Here is an 18714-nt window from a genome sequence, read left to right on the forward strand (position 1 = left end):
GAGGGCCACTTCCGGCGGGGGCGCGGCTTGGGCTGAGCAGCGGACCCGGCCGGGCGCAGGGGCTGGACTGGTGGAGCAGGTGGGGTCTGCGGCCGCCGGAGCGTTCCGGTCGGCGTCTGGGCATCTCGGCCTCGGCAGAAAGCGCGACCGCCCTGCTGCGCGGGGCCGGCGGCGATGCCGTTCCTGCACGGCTTCCGGAGGATCATCTTCGAGTACCAGCCGCTGGTGGATGCGATTCTGGGCTCCCTGGGGATCCAGGACCCCGAGCGGCAGGAGTCTCTGGACCGGTAACTCACCCCCTCCCGTGAGCTGGCCGAGGCCGCTCCGACCCCGCAGCGTCCCACTTTATCACCACAAGCCGGGCGGGGTGGATGCGTCCCCCTTGAGAGAGGAAGGGACTGGCGGAAGCCGGGGTTGCGTGGCTCGGAGTGCGCGCTGCCCCGCGCCGACCCCACTCCGGCCCCTTGCATGGCGGAGACGAAGGGCGGGAAGGGCCCGAGGGCGGAGGCCCGCGGGGTGCCGCAGGGCCTGCGCCTCAGCCCCACCCTGTCGCCTGCCTGTTCTGTGCCAGCCCCCGGCATGGCAGGGGAGCAGTGTGGAATCCGTGAGGCCTCAGATGTTACCCCAGAGCAGTGTGAAGGTGGGCTTTTGTAGCAGAGTTTGCGTTTTTATAGACAAGAGCTGGTCTGTCGTGGACTTGCAGGAAAGGTGTCGGGAGCGAATCCGCATTCACTGCCCATGGTACTAGGCACCTGGGGTCCATCAGTGGCTCAGCAAAATCCCCGCCTTCTTGGCGCGTGTGCTCCAGAGGAGAGACTGACAAGTAATTGTACGGCGGCACGCGAGGTGGAAGGGAGGGGAGAGCAGTGGGAAGGGGCTCAGGTGTTGAGGGGGTTGTCAGTTGGAATTTCCAACACGTGGTAATGATGAGTCTCTCCATCCAAGGAGTCTGGTGGGAACGTAGGCTTTCTTCATCAATATCAGCTAAAGGTCTCAGTGTGAGGGGAGAGAGGAGGCTGTGTTGCTGTCCTGGCTGCAGGGGTTGCTGGGGCTGGGGTCCTGCAGGTTTGAGGATGGAAGGGCTTTCTGAGGAAGAAGCATCAAAGTCGGGCCTGGGCTCTTGGCCTCCAGGCTGGTGGTCCCTTCAGTCCCAGCAGCCCAGGTGTGTGAGGCTTTGTACCCAAGTCTGCGACCAGACTCTGGGCAAAGCGGGAGCAGAGCGCAGACAGACCCAGCCCATTCTCCGCAAATCCGAGTCTGCTCCCGTCTTAAGAGATGCAGCGTGGCCCTTTCTCTACTTCAGAGCTTCTCCCAAGCCCCTGTGACCCAGAGAGCCAGGGCCCTGCTTGCTGATGATTATAGCAGGACACTAAAGCCCACGAACCCACAGGCTGCACGGTCACCCGGTCCCACAGCTGTGCCTACCCTCAGCCTCTCTCCTGTCCCAGGCCCAGTTATGTCGCCAGTGAGGAGAGCCGAATCCTTGTTCTCACTGAGCTGCTGGAGAGGAAAGCCCACTCTCCCTTTTACCAGGAAGGCGTGAGCAACGCCCTGCTCAAGATGGCTGAGCTGGGGCTGACGCGGGCGGCCGACGTTCTCTTGCGGCATGGGGCCAATCTCAGCTTTGAAGGTCAGCGAGAGCCCCGCGGGTGGGCAGGTGGCTTAAAGGTGGCCCGGCGCTGGGTGGGCGCCCATGTCCCCAGCCTTGGCTTCTACCATCCTCTGAGGAGTGACTTCCCCCCCTTTATTTCCTGGGTGGCTGCAACTAAGGAAACTCCCATTGGGTGGCCTCCTACCCCCTGCGGGTTTTCACATGGCTCTTCCCACCTCTGTTCCAAGAGCGAGTGTTGCAGCTTCTACCATGTGATTGATTAGCAAACTTTTCCCAGCTCCCAGATTAATCCCCACTTCCATTAATGCAAAAATGCGGCTGCTGGCACTGTGCCCAGAGCTAAGGGAAGGTAATTTTCTGCCACTTACTCTGAGCCAATTTGTGTTTCTTTTCTCATGCTGTAGGGAGAGGGGAAAACACGCTGCATTAGGCATAAATCACCACAGGACACCCTGGCTCCTGGCTCCTGAGTGCCAGGGATGGAGATGGAGCCGTGCTCCTTTCTCTGTTTTTCACCCCGGGGAGGGCAGGGTTAGTCAGGAGACAGGCAGGGCTGCCTTGTGAACCTAATAGGGGCCTGAGACAGCCAGGCACATCTCCTTTCCCCATCCAAAGACGGGCTTGGAGGCTGCTGGGCTCCTGGAGGGTCAAGGAGCTGAGACGGGAGGGCTGGTTCTGAAGCCAGTGACTTGGAGACCAGCTTGGAGAACCTGGCTGCTACCACTAGGCCTACAAAGAGGAGCAGCCAGAACTGCTACATAGTGCGGCCTCCCAGCCATTCTGAGAGTGTGCCGCGTTTTATGGTCCCTTCTTATAGAAGAGGAAACTAAAGCCCCCAACAGCTTCAGTAGCGTGCCCACTAGAACACCCTTAGGGCCCTCTAGTATCTGGTGAGGACAGCTCTGTCCTAACCTTTGATGGTGACAGGAGGCTGGGCCTGTGCTTCTGGACACTTCAGGTGGGAGTTGGGGGCTGGGCTCTGGGTCCGGGGGCCCCATAAGAATGCGGATAGGTAGGACCCACATGAGCGGTGTCTGCGCCTTCAGACCCAGTCACCTACTACACGGCCTTGCACATCGCTGTCCTGCGGAACCAGCCGGACATGGTGGAGCTGCTGGTGCATCATGGGGCCGACATTAATCGGAGGGACCGGGTAAGTGCCAGGTCCAGCTTGCTTTGAAGTGGGGTTGAGCAGCGGCCTGAGCAGCTTCCCAAGCCAACCTGGCTGTGCTTGCTTGGCTCAGATCCACGAGAGTAGCCCCTTGGACCTGGCCAGCGAGGAGCCCGAGCGCCTGCCCTGCCTGCAGCGCCTCCTGGACCTTGGAGCTGACGTCAATGCTGCTGACAAACATGGTGGGTGCCTCCTGCAGGAAAGCAGGACAGCCGGGCCCCCAGGCACCTTGTGGGGGACACCCAGGGTGCCCCAGGACAACAGCTAGGTGGGCAGGCTGGATGTTGGCCCTGGCTGGTGACACAGCATGGCTGGGCACACAGGGATTCTGCTGACTTGCTGAGCTCAGAGGCTTTAGAGAGGCAGTGCAGTCATTGTCCCCGTGCTGGCCCTCAAGGGCCTTCTGTAGGAAGAAATAGGGCATGTGTGCACTTAGCTTCCAAGAAACAATGGCTTCCCATTGGGAGAGGCCCAGCCGACATCTCAGGTAGCATCTCGGGGTCCAGAAAAATCCTACTTTTCCTGGCCTTTCCGCTCCCAGTTCTCTGGGTAGAAAAGGAATGGCCAGAAGCCCGTCACCCTCAGCCCTCACCTGAGCTGAGAGTTGTCTCTGAAAGTTCATCTTCTGATCCTTTGAGTGTCTGGATTTCTGCCACCTCCTCTGGGTTGCCCTGACCTGGGCTTCCTGGCCTCCTGCTCCTCCTCGCTCTCCCTCCCTCCCTAGGAAAAACTGCTCTGCTGCATGCTCTGGCCAGCAGCGACGGGGTGCAGATCCACAATACTGAGAACATCCGGCTCTTACTGGAAGGAGGTGAGGCTGGCGTGCTCCTAGGCCTCGTCCTCTCACCCGCCCCTTCAATGTGTGCTGTTGCTTTGCCAGGGTTGAAGGCCTTCTCCCAGCATCTCTTGTTCTATGGCTCTTCTAGGGGCAGATGTCAAGGCCACCACCAAAGATGGGGACACAGTGTTCACCTGCATCATCTTCCTGCTTGGTGAGACCGTGGGAGGGGACAAAGAGGAGGCCCAGATGATCAACCGCTTCTGCTTCCAAGTCACACGGCTGCTGCTGGCACACGGGGCCGACCCCAGCGAGTGCCCAGCCCACGAGTCCCTCACCCACATCTGCCTCAAGAGCTTTAAACTGCACTTCCCTCTCCTGCGCTTCCTGCTGGAGTCCGGAGCCGCCTACAACTGCTCCCTGCACGGTGCGTCCTGCTGGTCTGGCTTTCACATCATCTTTGAGAGGCTCTGTTCCCACCCAGGCTGCACGGAAGACGAGAGCCATGCGGACCTCCTGCGCAAAGCCGAGACTGTCCTGGATCTCATGGTGACCAACTCTCAGAAACTCCAGCTGCCCGAAAACTTCGATATCCACCCTGTGGGCAGCCTGGCGGAAAAGATCCAGGCCCTCTACTTCTCCTTGAGGCAACTGGAGAGCTATCCCCCGCCCCTCAAGCACCTGTGCCGTGTGGCCATCCGGCGCTACCTTCAGCCGTGGCCTGTGGATGTGAAGGTCAAAGCCCTGCCTCTGCCCGACAGACTGAAGTGGTACCTCCTTAGTGAGCACAGTGGCTCCATGGAAGATGACATCTGACAGGTCTCAGGCTACAGGAATGGGGGACATGGGCAGCTCAGGTCAGCCTGTTGGTAGAGCCTGGGGCAGCCTTAGAGGAGGGTCTTTTTGATCTGGGAGATGAGACGGGATCCTTCATGAGAAAAGGCAGCCAGGTAGAGCCTGAGGCTGTGATCACCCCAGTGGTGAAGGGTGCGGCTCTGGTTCTTCCAGAGAGACTGCCCCCTTCCCTCCAGCGGCACTCCCAAGTGCCCCCCATGCTGGAAAGAGGAACAGGGCTTGGGTTGAGGTTTATACCCTCTGAATTGGAGGGCAGTGCCAGGGCATTTGCAGAAGCTGGGAAGGACCAAGCCTCAGCATCCCCAGGGCTGCGGGGCTCTTGTTGGCTGCACGTGGCAGTGCAGCTGGAGAAGCAGCCTGGGGCACGTCCTGTGCGGTGCCACCAAGGCCCCACCCCTGCCCCTTTTCCTTCCAGGTTCTGTTACAGAAGTGTTTCTGGTGAGCTCTGCGGGAGAGGACACTAAGGGCCCCACAGGCTTGTTTCATGGTGTTGAAAGCCAAGCTGGCCTCTGCCTGTTCCTGTAGCTCTGGGGCCAGGTCAGCCGTGGCCCCACCTACCAGAAATGTGCTCTGCTGGCAGCTGTTTTTGCCAAACCCAGGGCCTCAGCGACCATGACTTCTGCTAAAAAGCAATCCTGAGTGCGTGGCTGGGGACAGACCTCTCTGAAGTGTCTCCTATTGCGAGGGGCTCACTTTGGAGCCACCGATGAGCCGACTGTGCCACCCACCTGCGAGCCTCAGTCCCTTCCAAGCTGCATTGGTCATTGGGAATTGTGTAAACACCTCTGGGGATAAGCTGAGGTTACTAAATGATATATTTATATTATAAGATTAAACTTTCTTGGCCTTAACAAGGTCCTTGTATAAAATTTCCGCCCCACCCCTCCACAGTCCAGGATAGAGGCTCCCACAGCAGCCGGTAAGGAAGGGGGTGGGGCAGGTGTGAGGAGATGCTGTGTTTAGGGGGTTGTTTCCAAGTCCCTGCAAAGAAGCACCACTCTAGACTGGCAAGGGCCTCCACAGTGTGGAGGTCCCATTTTATTATTATTTTCTTTCGAGACACTCTGTCACCCAGGCTGGAGTGCAATGGTGCAATCTCGGCTCACTGCGACCTCTGCCTCCCAGGTTCAAGCAGTTCTCCTGCCTCGGCCTCCTGAGTAGCTGGCATTATAGGTGCCCACCACCATGCCTGGCTGATTTTTGTATTTTAGTAGAGACGGGGTTTCGCCATGTTGGTCAGGCTGGTCTCAAACTCCTGACCTCAAGTGATTCGCCTGCCTCGGACTTTCAAAGTGCTGGGATTACAGGCATGAGCCACTGTGCCCGGCCCCCATTTTATTTTATTTTATTTTGAGACAGAGTCTTGCTCTGTCACCTAGGCTGGAGTGCAGTGGCGCAATCTCAGCTCACTGCAAGCTCCACCTCCTGGGCTCACCCCATTCTCCTGCCTCAGCCTCCCGAGTAGCTGGGACTACAGGCGCCTGCCATCACGCCCGGCTAATTTTTTTTTTTTTTTTTGTATTTTAAGTAGAGACGGGGTTTCACATGTTAGCCAGGATGGTCTCGATCTCCTGACCTCGTGATCTGCCCGCCTTGGCCTCCCAAAGTGCTGGGATTACAGGCGTGAACCACCGCGCCCAGCCCCATTTTATTTTTTACTTTAAATGCCTGCCAAGGAGCAGCCTCAAGCCCAGAGAAGAGTGAGGCTACGGGGCATTTCCCTTGCTGCAGGCTGTTGTAACACTTTAAGGGCCCCAGGTCTCCATTGCCAAGCAGGACTTGGCATGTGAGCACCCCCCACACAGCACCATCAGGCGGCACCCATGGGCTCCACCAGCCCAGCTCTGTCCCTCCCCCAGGTAAAGACCACACTGAAGTCTTCAAGTCCCCAACAACCAAGTTGGAGGTGGTTTCCTTCCTCTTCAGGCAGCCAGGCCCATGGCTGGAAGGCCGGGCTGGAGGCCCAGGGAATCGGCTACTGATGTGACCACCCTATTCCCACATGGGGAGCACCCGGAGCCCTGGAGCCCCTTCCACCCAATCCCATCTCGCAGGAGAGCAGGGCCTGGGCTCTTGCCTCACCGCTGGTTCAGCAGCACCCTCCCCACTGGGTCCCACCTTGCCTTTTGAAGAAGAGCCCGCATAATGAGTGGACGGCAGACAGCTATATTTAGTGGTGCCTCGACACTCACGAACTGCCAGTGTGGCACCTGGATCTTGCCCAGCTGCCGGCTCCCCCCACCAGGACTGTGGTTCCTCAGTTTCTCCTGCCAGCCCCGGCTCATCTCAGGGCAAAGCTATAGACATGGTAGATCTCATCGGGGAGGTTCTCCTGCCTCTCCTCGGCCAGGAGGCTGAGGCCTGCGCTGCAGATGATCCTGCGGACCACGTCAAGGTCCCGGCACACGCTGCTGTCTACGTCGTCCAGAATCACGCCCTCCTGGGCCATGTTGTCTTTGATGACGATGATACCGTTGGGGCGGAGGCTGCCCTTGCAGCGCCGCAGGAACTCAGCCAGGTGCTGATCGGTGAGGTGGCCTGGGGAGGGCAGAGGCAAGGTTACCAGGGCACAATGCAAGCAGATGTCGCCACTGGATGGGATGTATTTCTCAGCCCCGCTGAGCCCCTCATTTGTGCCCAGCATTTTGTGTGCACACATGGCCTCACTGGCTCTCAGCAGTCCCGAGAGATTCACTAAACCCCAATTCATAGAATAGGAAACTGGCTCAGAGGTCATCTACCTAAAGACACACATTAAGCCAGAATTGAACTTGACGGGGTGACTTCCAAGTCCTGCCTGATATCTACACATCATGATGCCCCACCCCTGCCAGGCTTGGATCAGAGGAGTGAACCTGGGCTAAGAGTTTGGCATCGCAGGAGCTCCCGGACAGACTGCCTTCCCTACACTAGAAGTCCCCACAAAGGCTTCTGAGACCACACAAATACAAGGCCAGACCTAGAGTGTCCACAGCAGGCCTGTGCTGCCCGCCTCAGGAGGTGGCTGACTGCTGCTAGTGGCCTGCCGCCAGGTCAGCAGCCCAGGGCACAGCGCTCGAGTTGTGCTGTTAGGCTAAGAGGGTGCAGGGCTAGACACAAAGCTTAAACTTTTCATCTTATTAAAAATAAAACCCTTATAAAACTCTCACTTTGAATGCAGTAAGTTATTGGCCATTAAAATTTTTTCAACAAAAAACTGCACCCAAATGGATGGTAGCAGGTATTCAACTGAAACAAAACCTAGAAGGAAGAAATCTGCCTTTTAGGCCGAGCCTGTCCCTCGGTCCTGGGAAGTACGAGGTGGGGGTGGGCCTGGGTGGACTGGGGAATCCTCACTGGTCCACTTGCTGCAGGAGTGCAAAGCCCTGGTCCCGACAACTTATGGGGAACCCGAGTGGCAGGGGACGTACAGGGGGGCAGGGAAGGGCAGCGGGACGCTCACCTATCACCCACTGGATCCAGATCACGTCGTAAGAGTCCGGCTCCGGGGTGAAGTCTTGGAGCCCACAACAGAAGTAGTTCCTCACCCTCTTGCCCTCCTCCCCCAGGTAGGTCTTGGCTTGAACCAGGAAGTCCTCTGTTATGTCGACCATATCCACCTCTCTGAACAGCGGCAGGAGCAGCCGCTTGGTGATCCTTCCAATGCCAGCTCCACAGTCCAGGGCACAGGATGTTCCTGTCTTGTTCGGGCCTTCCTGAAAAGCAGAGGCATATAACCTATCAGAGGGACCCTGTCGCCACACGTGGGGCCCTTCCTCACGAGCCCTAGGACTTAGAATCAAGTCAGGATTCCAGGACTCCGCACAAGCTGAGCACTGGTAGGGAGGTCTGTGCTGGCTGCCAGCTTGTACGGAGTCGAGGGGATAAGCGTGGGAGGAAACACTGCTGGGCCACACATTCCTTTATCTTTGAAAGTTTTTGTAGAGACAGGATCTCATTCTGTTCAGGTTGGAATGCAGTGGTGGGATCATGGCTCACTGTAGCCTCCAACTCCTGGGCTCAAGCCATCCTCCATCTTCCCACCTCAGCCTCCCAAGTAGCTGGGACTACAGGCATACGCCACCATGCCCAACTCTTTTTTTTTTTTTTGTATTTTTTGTAGAGACGGGGCCTCCGTCTGTTGCCCAGGCTGGTCTCAGACTCCTGGGCTCAAGCAATCCTCCCACCTTGGCATCCCAAGGGGCTGGGATTACAGGAGTGAGCCACTGCCCCTGCCCTGGGCCACACATTTCTAAATGAAAGCTAATTTCCACTTAAAGGTGATAACTTAAACAGGTGTACTAATCTCTCCTGAGTCTCCAGGTAAACAACGGCAGAGAAGAACGAGGAGAATGGAAGCGGGGCAACGGGTGAACAAGGGTGCGGAGAGGGAATGCGGAGGGAGGGGAGGCACTGGATGGTGCAGGTGGCCAACAGCAGCCTCCAGTGCCAGCCATGAGACAAGAAGGTGGGGGCTCCAGGGCTGGGGGTCCCAGCCTGGTACAGAAAAGGCTGGGGGTGGAGCAGAGGGTGGAAACCATGGCACGTAACTGGGAGTCTACATCCAGAATAGCCAACACCCTTAGCCCAAACATCCGTAGACATGGCAGGAGAGCAAGGGTTTCGTCCCTGGCAAAACCCAACAGTTGAAGAGAAGTTTGCCCAATTTGGGCACCTCAATTCTGCCTAACAGCCGGCTCCTGTCTGGTAACCTTGAGGCTAAGTCCACAATCTAGAAGTTACCCCACTGTGCCCACCCAGCCCAGCTCCTCAAGGCTTTGGGGTAGGTACCAAGAGATAGCCAACGACCCTGCAGTGTTACATGTGTAAAAGGTGGCACCCCACATGGACTCGGCAGTGCCACCAGAGCCACAACCTCTCCTGGAGTGCACGCCAGACCTGCCTACCCTCAAAAACCTCTGCAGAAACTTCCGGGAGCTGTTGATGTCGATGCTGGAGATGTGGCCATACCCCCCAAGCATGCCGTCCACCGTGGGTGGGATTTGTTTCCAGTAGGTCTTGGCCTTGGAATAGAATTGCTTCTCGTCTTCTATCACCTCGCTTGTCATGCTGTCACCAACCACGGCTCTGCTCAAGCACCACGATCAGCAACCGCGACTCTCCTGGGTAAGGAAGGGGGTGTGAGTCAGCGGGCCAGGGACCCGGCAGGAAGGCCCCCAGGACAGAGGGCCAGCCTCACACCAGGCTTCACACAGGAGTCACACATCCTGCTAAGTGCAGAGAGAAGTCCAGGGTCCCCAAATCTGCTTCTACCCCTTGGATAACAGCATCTTCTGTCTTCTGCACTCAGAGCACCCGCCCCAAGTCCTGGCTTCAAGTTCTTTTACATTTTCATTTTTTCTGGAGTGCAGTGGTGTGATCATAGCTCAATGCAGCCTCCAACTCCAGAGCTCAAGAGACCCTCCCACCTCACCCTCCGGAGCAGCTAGGACTACCGTTGTGTGCCACCATGCCTGGCTGATTATTTTTTGTAGAGATGGGGTCTCACTACGTTACAAAGGTTGGTCTTGAACTCCTGACCTCAAGAGATTCTCCCACCTTGGCCTCCCAAAGTGCTGGGATTACGGGTGTGAGCCAATGTGCCTGGCCTGGCTTCAAGTTCTTGACATGCTCTATATGACACCTGACTCAGTGGCTTCTGCGCACAGAAAACCCTGATCAATAAAAAACGACCACAAAGCAGAGAGCACCAGCAGTCCCTGGAGGGCCAGGGAAGTTTCCACGCCTCCCTTTCTCTGGCTCAGAGCACAGCAACAACTCACGGTGGGGTCCAGTCCTCCGTTAACGAGGAGTGGGGACTCTGTGCCAGGCACCGGGCTGTGAACCAGGCAGACAGCCAGGCAGAAAACAATTCTACAGACACAACCACACCTGCAGGGAGGGCTGCAGAGGAGAAGCGCCAGTGCCAGCAGAGCATGGAGGGAGGAAGTGGACTCGGGTGCGGGGACGAGGGAAGGCATCCCTGAGGAGGGGACGCGTAAGTTGAAACCGATGGATGGGCAAGAATAAGCGCAGTAGGTGGAGGGTGATGGCACTGCTCCTGGAGGGAAGGACAGACAGTCCTCGCGGCTGCCAGTTCCTGGTCTCACAGTCAACTCTAGCAGTTTTGACTGCATCCTACAGAGCAATGAGTGAACCACCCTGAGGCCCAACAGAGAGTGGCCCGGGAAGATTGGCGCTTCTGAAGACTGCTGGCGGCGGTGGAGACGGCAGGGGGATGAGAAGATGGTTGCCATGGTAGAAGGAGAGGGAACTAGAAAGCCTCAGCTGGGTCCTGGCAGCAGAGCCCAGGCCCACCTCGCCCTTCAGGACAGGGATGACAGTTTGGCGGCTCCACGCTCCACGGGCGGCCAGCCTGCCATAAGCTTCCCATAGGCACAGTGCACCAAGGCGCACCACACTTAGGGCTGTTCTAGCTACTGTGAGGCTTGCCAAGACCTCAGAGAGCTCTAGTCCAGGAGGACAAACAAAGAACAAAGGGAAAGAAAATACACAGCAGAAAAATAAGGATTCTCACAGAACCATAAAGTGCTGAGGAAACTCAAAGGGCAGAGGAATCCTCTCCCAACAGCAGACAGGGGCAGCGGCCTGGAGGAGGCAGCCCAAGCTGGGCAGCCAAGGACAGGGAGTGCTGGAGGGGGTGGGGCACAGACAGAGGGAGCAGCCGTGGGACAGCGTGGGCCATCAGAGGGCGGAGAGTGGAGCCGGGGAAGACAGTGTAGAAGGTAAGCTGGGAAAGGCAGATGGGGCCTGGATGAGGGCGGCCTCGAGTGCATGCTGGGCACCAACTCTCGGCTGATGTGTTTCCCACACTGCCAAGGCCTAACCTGATGGAGGCAGAGTGAGAATGGCAGTGGCCGTGCTGGTTGTCACAGGACAAACAGCAACAGTAGGAGGTAGGAATCCCAGCAGCAGCAGCTGCTACATCTGATAAACCCATGGTAAAGGGAAAATACCCTCGGTGGAACAAGCGCAGCTGAGTGGGAGCTGCAGCTCACTGCCTCGCAGGTGCTGCCTCCACACGAGGAGAGCAGGGGGCTTCTAGCAAATGCCTGTCGCCAAAGTTGACAAATTGTATGTCCAAGACTGTCTGCCTGACCCCTGGAGCTACAGGGTCAACACGGAAGAGTCCACATATGGAACTCGGGTACAGTCCTCAAACACAACTCAAAGCTTAAAACCCTAAGACCCAGGAACACTCTAGGGCTTCAAGAGAAGTGGTCAGAGGGAAACGGGAAAACGCCCTGAGAAGGAGCACGAGGCCTTCGGGAAGCAACTATGAGGAAAGAGAAGGGAAACTCAACACAAGACAAGCTGGGGAATTTTCTTTTCTTCTTTTTTTTTGAGAAAGGGTCTCACTGTCACCAGACTAGAGTACAGCTCAGGTGATCCTCCCATCTCAGCCTCCAGGGTAGCTGGGACTGCAGGCACTCACCGCCACACCCGGCTAACTTTTGTATTTTCTGTAGAGATGGAGTTTTGCCATGTTGCCCAGGCTGGTCTCAAACACCTGGCTGCAAGCGATGCACCTGCCTCGGCCTCCCAAGGTGTTTGGATTACAGGCAGAAACCACTGCACCCAGCCAAGATTTTTCATTGGTCAAATTTGTTATTGGCCCCAGAACTATATTCTGCACTACTATATTCTGAACCTGTCCTGAAAGAGAAGGAACTTTCCAGAAGCAGCAGGCCTACCCCGGCCAGCCAGCTCAAGAATACTTCTAACGGATGCAACGGGGTTCTTCTTAGATCCGTGATTGGGTCTTTTCACCCTTAGCAGAACCCTTTGGCTGTGCCTAGAGAGAAGCCTGCTTAAACCTCTCTTCAGATTCTTGTTTTTTTGAGATGGGGTCTTACTATGTGGCCCAGGCTGGCCTCAAACTCCTGGGCTCAAGACATCCTCCCTGCTCAGCCTCCCAAGTAGCTGCAATTACAGGCATCCGCCACTGCACCTGGCTTCCCTCTTCAGATTCCTGAATCCGCTCGCAGACTGACCTCTCACTTTACTGTTCACGCACAAGGGTTTGGGCCACAATGAAGAAAGGCAGCAATCACTTCACCAGTCAGGGAGCCCTTTGGGGTAACAGGCTGGGGAGGACCTTAGTTCTAAATATTGCACATAACAGCCTCCCCGCAAGCTGACCACAAAGCTCCCACACTGGTGTCCCAGCACTGGGAATAACAGCGCTGGAAGGAGAAAGAAGCCCACGGCTCAGAAACCCCATCTCTATCAAAAATATACACATTCTAGTAGCTACTAGGGAGACTGAGGTGGGAGGATCACTTGAGCCTGGGAGGTCAAGGCTGCAGTGAGCCATGATCCTACCTCTGCATTCCAGCCTGGGCAACAGAGTGAGACATTGTGTCAAAAAAAGAAGAAGAAGAAGAATGAATTCTTCTTCCCACCAGACCTGCCAATCCTCAAGACTGCTAGATGTGCCAGGGTGGCTGACAGGAAAAAGGGCCACCAATCTGAATGTCGCCATGTAGCTGGGTTTGGTGGCTGCTATGGTCTGATGGAGTAAGGACCAGGTCAGGTGGGCTGTCTGCCCCTCTGCCAGCAGGCACCAGAGCAACCACGTCACAGCCCTCCATCAGTCACTCAGAGAGGATGGCATTCAAAACTACTCTATAACCTATAACCTATAACCTGAGCACTTTGGGAGGCTGAGGTGGGAAGACTGCTTGAGCCCAGGAGTTTGAATCCAGCCTGCACAACAGAGCGAGACCCTGTCTCAAAAAACAAAAAACACCTGGTGGCTGGGAAAATTAAAGACAAAGTTTAAAAAACGAACTACTACTCTTCCACACCATGCTGGCACAACTCCCATTCAGACTGGAGCACGGCGAGAGCAAGCCTGTCTCCCTCTCACCGCCCAACTTGGCAAACTGAAGGTTTTGTATTCAGTTCTATCTCTCGCCTGGCCGGAGAGCTCCTGAGAGCAGTGGCAACATTTGAGATTGATCACCATGCTTCTCTTGCATCCCATGAAACACAAATATTCAACAGAAAGTTCACCTCTGGTCAAATGAACAGAATAAATCTGGGGGCAAACACGTACCAGGCTGGACTCCATCCGTCTCCTCTCCCAGCATGCAGCTTCCTGGGGGTAGAGACATTACCTTGTATACCACTAGCCCAGTGCCTGATACCAGGTGGGCGTTGACTAATTGGTTGCCAAACAATGCAAGAATGGCCTTTGTGCAGCTATAGCCATTTTCCACTCCTAAGAAAATCCTAGACAAAAGTCCAACCATTCAGAACTGGTAAATACTGAAGGCCTGAAGGCTGCTACCGACAATATAATTCTGTGCTTTACCAAAAGCCTTGTAACATGATTCCTTTAAATGTCAGGGTCCCCTGAATAATCTAATTTACAAGAATTCCACTTACTTGCCGGGCGCGGTGGCTCACGCTTGTAATCCCAGCACTTTGGGAGGCCGAGGCGGGTGGATCACGAGGTCAGGAGATCGAGACCATGGTGAAACCCCGTCTCTACTAAAAATACAAAAAAATTAGCCGGGCGTGGTGGCGGGCGCCTGTAGTCCCAGCTACTCGGAGAGGCTGAGGCAGGAGAATGGCGTGAACCCGGGAGGCGGAGCTTGCAGTGAGCCGAGATTGCGCCACTGCACTCCAGCCTGGGCGACAGAGCGAGACTCCGTCTCAAAAAAAAAAAAAAAAAAAAAAAAGAAAGAATTCCACTTACACGCAAATTCTGGGAACAAGCCAGGGGAGGCACATCCTGGCCGGGAAATGGCAAGCCTGACTTTGACTTTTGCCCTAACAGCTGATTCATTAATAAACGGGATTCCTGGGGTCCTGGCTACATTCTGCCTCCCAGTGTCCAGATTGGAGTGGGGCAGGAGGAGGTCCCTAAGAGCCCGAGGGAACAGCAAGGTCGGTCGGCCAACAGCAGGAGGTCCTGCTACACTCTGCTCCAGAGCACAGATGCCATCTGTGGCTGCAGGGCCTGCGGGGGGGCGGGGGCGGGGGCGGCCAGGAGCACACTGGCTTTGTGTGCACCCTAGGCTAGCTCAGAGAGGAAGAGAAACCCCTCATGCCTGGTAAATGCCTGCTCAGCCAGTAAATGTGATCCTACATGCTTCACGGTCACCTGGCTGCTGCCTCCTCCTCCCCGCCAAGGTGTTCAGACCCAGGCTACTGCATCTCTTCTCCCACAACCCATGGAAGAAAATAGTGCTGAAACTGTCAGCGGCAGACTTTTGCAGTCATCTCATCCTCCTCACGTAAGTCTCTACGGAAAAGCTTGCCTAAAAGTTACCTCCACCCTCTAGCAGCCTAGTGGACAGAGTCCATCCTCCCTGGATCTTTGTGGACAGCAGCAGGCCACATGCAAACGGCAGAGTGCTCTAAGAAAAAGAAGGAAGTGAGAAAGGGAGGGAAGAAGACAAAACAGGGGATACATTTAAAAACTAACAAAGGCTCTGATGGAGTCAGATGAACCAGATCTGAATCTTGGCTCTGCACACCTGCTGTGTAAGCACAGATTAAGACATTAAACCTCACCATTCCTCAGTTCATCTATAAAATGGAACAGTAATACCGACTTTAAAGGCTGTGATTAAAAGTGCATACGAAAAGCTTAAAGTGCTTGGCACAGTGCCAGGCACATACTCTCTCTTGAGCTTAGAAATCTCTGTCAAATGAGATTCTTGTCAACTCTGCCCCCTATGAGGATCAAATGGGAAAACTGCCTTAGAATGCCATAGAAGCTGTACTGTTGGACACACCTAGGGGACTGTTACTGGTATGCTGGGTGGCCAATCCAGCAGACTCAAACAGCTCTGCAAATCAGCCAGAGTGGGGAGTGAGCTTCCTCTGCCTAAGCACAGAACCCCCACCGAGATCTTTCAGATGCTATCCTTGTGATCCTAGGGCTTCCGGCCTCCACCAAAACACTCCATGCGTACTTCCAACCCCCGCACAGTCCTCAGTTTACATAGAGAAAAACCAGCACACTAAAGGAAGTGATGTGTCTTTAAACATACAAACAGGAAGCCGAGAACAGAATTAAGGAGGGAATCCAGGTTCCTTATACTAGCCCTGGTTCCTCCCAACTCATCCCATCTCACTGGGCAATAATTCTACACACCACAACCACCGGTTACACTGTTCCTCCCCGCTGTCAGGGTCTCTGACACCAGCTGTGGCAATCACTTATAGTACAGAGGAGAAACCAAAGTCCAGAGGGAGAGATCACACAGTTGGTGGGCAGCAAAGCCTGGGCTTTTCGATATGGCAGCCTCCCTGCAGACAGGCTGACCTTGGCCGCAAGGGCTCTCGGGCTGTCTTTTTTGAGCTGCACCTGTGTCGGGCTGGCGCTCGCGCGGGACCCAAGGTTAAATACGACAGCAACTTCTGTGCAACGGGCACTTAACTGTGTCAGGCTCTGAACTGGGCATTTTACCAATTCCTCCCATCCATCCTCCGAGTGGGCGCTCTCCATATCCCTGTTTCTCGGAAGTAAACAGGCTCAGAGAAAGAGATTTGCTGCGGTCTGGGGACCGGGGTGGGGGAGTGCCCTGCCTGGGCTTTGAGTGCCTTGACTTTCCTCCTGTACCCCGACCCATGGACTGCTCCGTAGTCCCTGCCCAGGTCCGGCCAGTGGACCTCTTGGGGACGCGCACGTGGGGCCTGTGCCGGCCCGCGCGCACGCGCCGGCTCACGTGACGAGCCGGGGAACCTCAGGGTGCCGAAGCAGTTAGGGGTCGCGGCCTCCCCTCTCCTGGCGGCTGCCCACCCTTCGCACCGCCTCGCGCTACTCACTCCGGGTGGGGGCTCCCGGGACCGAGAGAAGAAGATGGGGAAGAGGAAGGGAGGGCGGCGGCGGCGGCGGAGACTCCACAAGCCAACCGCAGCTCCGCCAGACCACGACCAGACGCGACAGCTCGCTGCGCGCGCTGCCTTTGTCCGCTAACATCACTTCCGGGCGTTTAGGGGCGTGACCATGACTGGCCCCACCCCCTAGTTCAGCTCGCCCCTCCCCCCCGCGGGCTCAGGATTTAACTTGACTTCTTTTGAAAAGTAATTTAACTTATTTTATTTATTTTGTTTTTGAGACAGAATCCTGCTCTGTCAAGCAGGCTGGAGTGCAGTGGCGCGATCTCGGCTCACCGCAACCTCCGCCTCCCAGGTTCCAGCGATTCTCCTGCGTCAGCCTCCAGAGTACCTGGGATTACAGGCGTGAGCTACCACACCCAGCTAATTTTTGTATTTTTAGTAGAGACGGGTTTTCACCATGTTGGCCAGGCTGGTCTCGAACTCCTGATTTCAAGTGATCCGCCCGCCTCTGCCTTCCGAAGTGTTGGGATTATAGGCGTGAGCCACCACGCCCGGCCTAATTTGACTTCTTTAAAAAAAAATTAGAGACGGGGTCTCACCCTGTTGCTCAGGCTGATCTTGAGCTCCTGGCCTCAAGTGAGGCTTCCACCTCGGCCTTCCAGACTGCTGGGATTACATGCGTGAGCCACCGCGCCCAACAGAGGTTACAGCTCAAAACTTGACTAAATTGACTTTTGGGAATCTAGAAGGACCTCCCGAACTGAAAAGAGCCGCAGCGTCGCCCTCTCCCCGTCCCCAGCACGTACAACAGTTCGTTTGGAGGCTGCAGGCCGGACTTCTAAAAACGAGTGTTGTGCGGGCTTTGAGTAAAAAGGGAAAAAGAAGCCATTGGTCCTCAAATCCACCCATCTCCAATAGCATCTTAAAATAATACCGACCCCCAAAAACAAATAAAATAAAAAGAAATACTCTTGGCAGTGCCATGGGATTCCCACTGAAATGAGCAAAACAAGCCCATGACGTTTCCATTCCAAAAGCATGGCCCTTCCCTAGGCTCCTCCCGTGCAAAGAAATTCTGGAGCTATCTCCGAGGCAGCAGTGATGGAAACGCGAGCTTGCGGGTGGGTAGAGCCTGTTAACATCTCCAAGCTTCAGTCTCCTGCCAGAAGAAGAAGTTGAGCAACGTAATAATTACTGAACTTCTGATGCTGTGAGAGGGTTAAACTTGTGGGACATTGCATGTCAGACCTTCAGCTCAGCACCTGCAGTGGGTTCTCAGGAAATGGAAGCTGTTATAATGACAATATTCACCTTAAGTTCATTTTTCCTATACTATTAATAATATCCTTGTGTTGGCAGGGTGCGGTGGTGCATGACTGTAATCCCAGCATTTTGGGAGGCCAAGGCAGGTGGATCACCTGAGGTCAGGAATTTGAGACCAGCCTGGCCAACATGGCAAAACCCTGTCTCTACTAAAAATACAAAATTAGGCAGGCATGGTGGTGCATGCCTGTAATCCCAGCTACTCGGAGGCTGAGGCAGGAGAACAGCCTGAACCTGGGAGGCAGAGGTTGCAGTGAGCCTAGATCGCGCCACTGCTTTCCAGCCTGGGTGACAAGAGCGAAACTCTGTCTCAAAAATAAATAAATAAAATAATAATAATACTATCCTGGTGTTCCTTCCTCTGGGCGATGCACACAGAAGGTGCTTAAAGTGTGTTTGCTCTAAATGTGCTGAAAGCTACAGGAGAAAGGGGATGCTAAAAAGCCCCTTCTGCATTGAGTCCGCAGGATGTGTGTATGTGCATATTATTTGGCATCCCCTCTAGACTATTCTAGGTCACAACTGCTACCCCTGGTCTGAGCCCCTCTCCCAGGCTTCATTTTGTGTGTCTCTAAGCAAAGGGATTGATCCTGGGCAATTTCAATCGGTGGGGGTGTCCGGAATCCTCCGCCAGGGGGCAGCTCTGATCCAAGCTCTGCATGCCTAAAAATCCAGCCGTCTTATTTCCTGTCAACAGAAGAGCAAGCCTTCTCCCCACACCCACGCTCCAAGGCCTTCCCAGGACTGGCCAGCTCCCTGACCTCAAAGCCTCTGGCATCTCTGAATTCCCAAGCCTAGCGCATAGTAGTTGCTTGATAAATGTTTGCAGAGTGCAAGGGCTGGAGGGCTCCTTAGAAACCATCTAGTTAGGCCAGGCGCAGTGGCTCACGCCTGTAATCTCAGCACTTTGGGAGGCCGAGGCAGGCGGATCATGAGGTCAGGAGATGGAGACCATCCTGGCTAACACGGTGAAACCCGGTGTCTACTAAAAATACAAAAAAATTAGCCGGGCGTGGTGGCAGGCACCTGTAATCCCAGCTACTCGGGAGGCTGAGGCAGGAGAATGGGGTGAACCCGGGATGCGGAGCTTGCAGTGAGCCGAGATCGCGACTCCGTCTCCAAAAAAAAAGAAAAAAAAAAAGAAAAAAGAAACCATCTAGTTAATCTGGTGTT

At 55.4% G+C, this 18714-nt stretch overlaps 2 protein-coding genes across 15 annotated transcripts in view; one reads left to right on the top strand and one right to left on the bottom strand.

Moving 5' to 3' along the window:
• On the top strand, positions 1-7564 carry ASB6 (ankyrin repeat and SOCS box containing 6). 6 transcript variants are annotated; one of them, XM_055270752.2, is made up of 7 exons: positions 8-287; positions 1449-1630; positions 2659-2765; positions 2857-2965; positions 3508-3594; positions 3710-4418; positions 4832-7564. In XM_055270752.2, the coding sequence occupies exons 1-6, from the start codon at positions 175-177 to the stop codon at positions 4375-4377; spliced, it is 1266 nt and encodes a 421-aa protein (XP_055126727.1). In that variant the 5' UTR covers positions 8-174; the 3' UTR covers positions 4378-4418; positions 4832-7564. The 6 variants fall into 6 exon arrangements, with proteins under 6 accessions (XP_055126726.1, XP_055126727.1, XP_055126728.1 ...); XM_055270751.2 differs by having other exon boundaries at positions 1-287; positions 3710-7564; XM_063636809.1 differs by lacking the exon at positions 1449-1630 and having other exon boundaries at positions 13-287.
• Positions 6562-18714, bottom strand: part of NTMT1 (N-terminal Xaa-Pro-Lys N-methyltransferase 1) — a 15309-nt gene continuing 3156 nt past the window's right edge. For 2 of the 9 annotated variants that reach the window (XM_055270756.2, XM_055270760.2), the window contains exons 2-4: positions 9303-9518; positions 7859-8111; positions 6562-6954 (exon numbers count right to left, since the gene is read on the bottom strand). In XM_055270756.2, the coding sequence (XP_055126731.1) occupies positions 6698-6954; positions 7859-8111; positions 9303-9464 (672 nt within the window). In that variant the 5' untranslated portion in view covers positions 9465-9518 and the 3' untranslated portion in view covers positions 6562-6697. Of the gene's footprint in view, positions 6955-7858; positions 8112-9302; positions 9519-13477; positions 13515-13809; positions 13915-14122; positions 16373-18714 lie in introns of those variants that run through there. The other 7 variants (XM_063636810.1, XM_055270757.2, XM_055270763.2 and 4 more) reach the window with 7 other exon arrangements.

This window comes from Symphalangus syndactylus, chromosome 3, assembly GCF_028878055.3.
Source record: "Symphalangus syndactylus isolate Jambi chromosome 3, NHGRI_mSymSyn1-v2.1_pri, whole genome shotgun sequence".
NCBI lineage: Eukaryota > Metazoa > Chordata > Mammalia > Primates > Hylobatidae > Symphalangus > Symphalangus syndactylus.

Excerpts from the sequence above, each read along its gene's own strand:
- ASB6 (XM_055270751.2), top strand. The coding sequence starts at position 175 with ATGCCGTTCCTGCACGGCTTCCGGAGGATCATCTTCGAGTACCAGCCG. Across the intron at positions 288-1,448 it reads CGGCAGGAGTCTCTGGACCG|GCCCAGTTATGTCGCCAGTG; the intron begins GTAACTCACCCC and ends CTCCTGTCCCAG. Across the intron at positions 3,595-3,709 it reads CCGGCTCTTACTGGAAGGAG|GGGCAGATGTCAAGGCCACC; the intron begins GTGAGGCTGGCG and ends TGGCTCTTCTAG.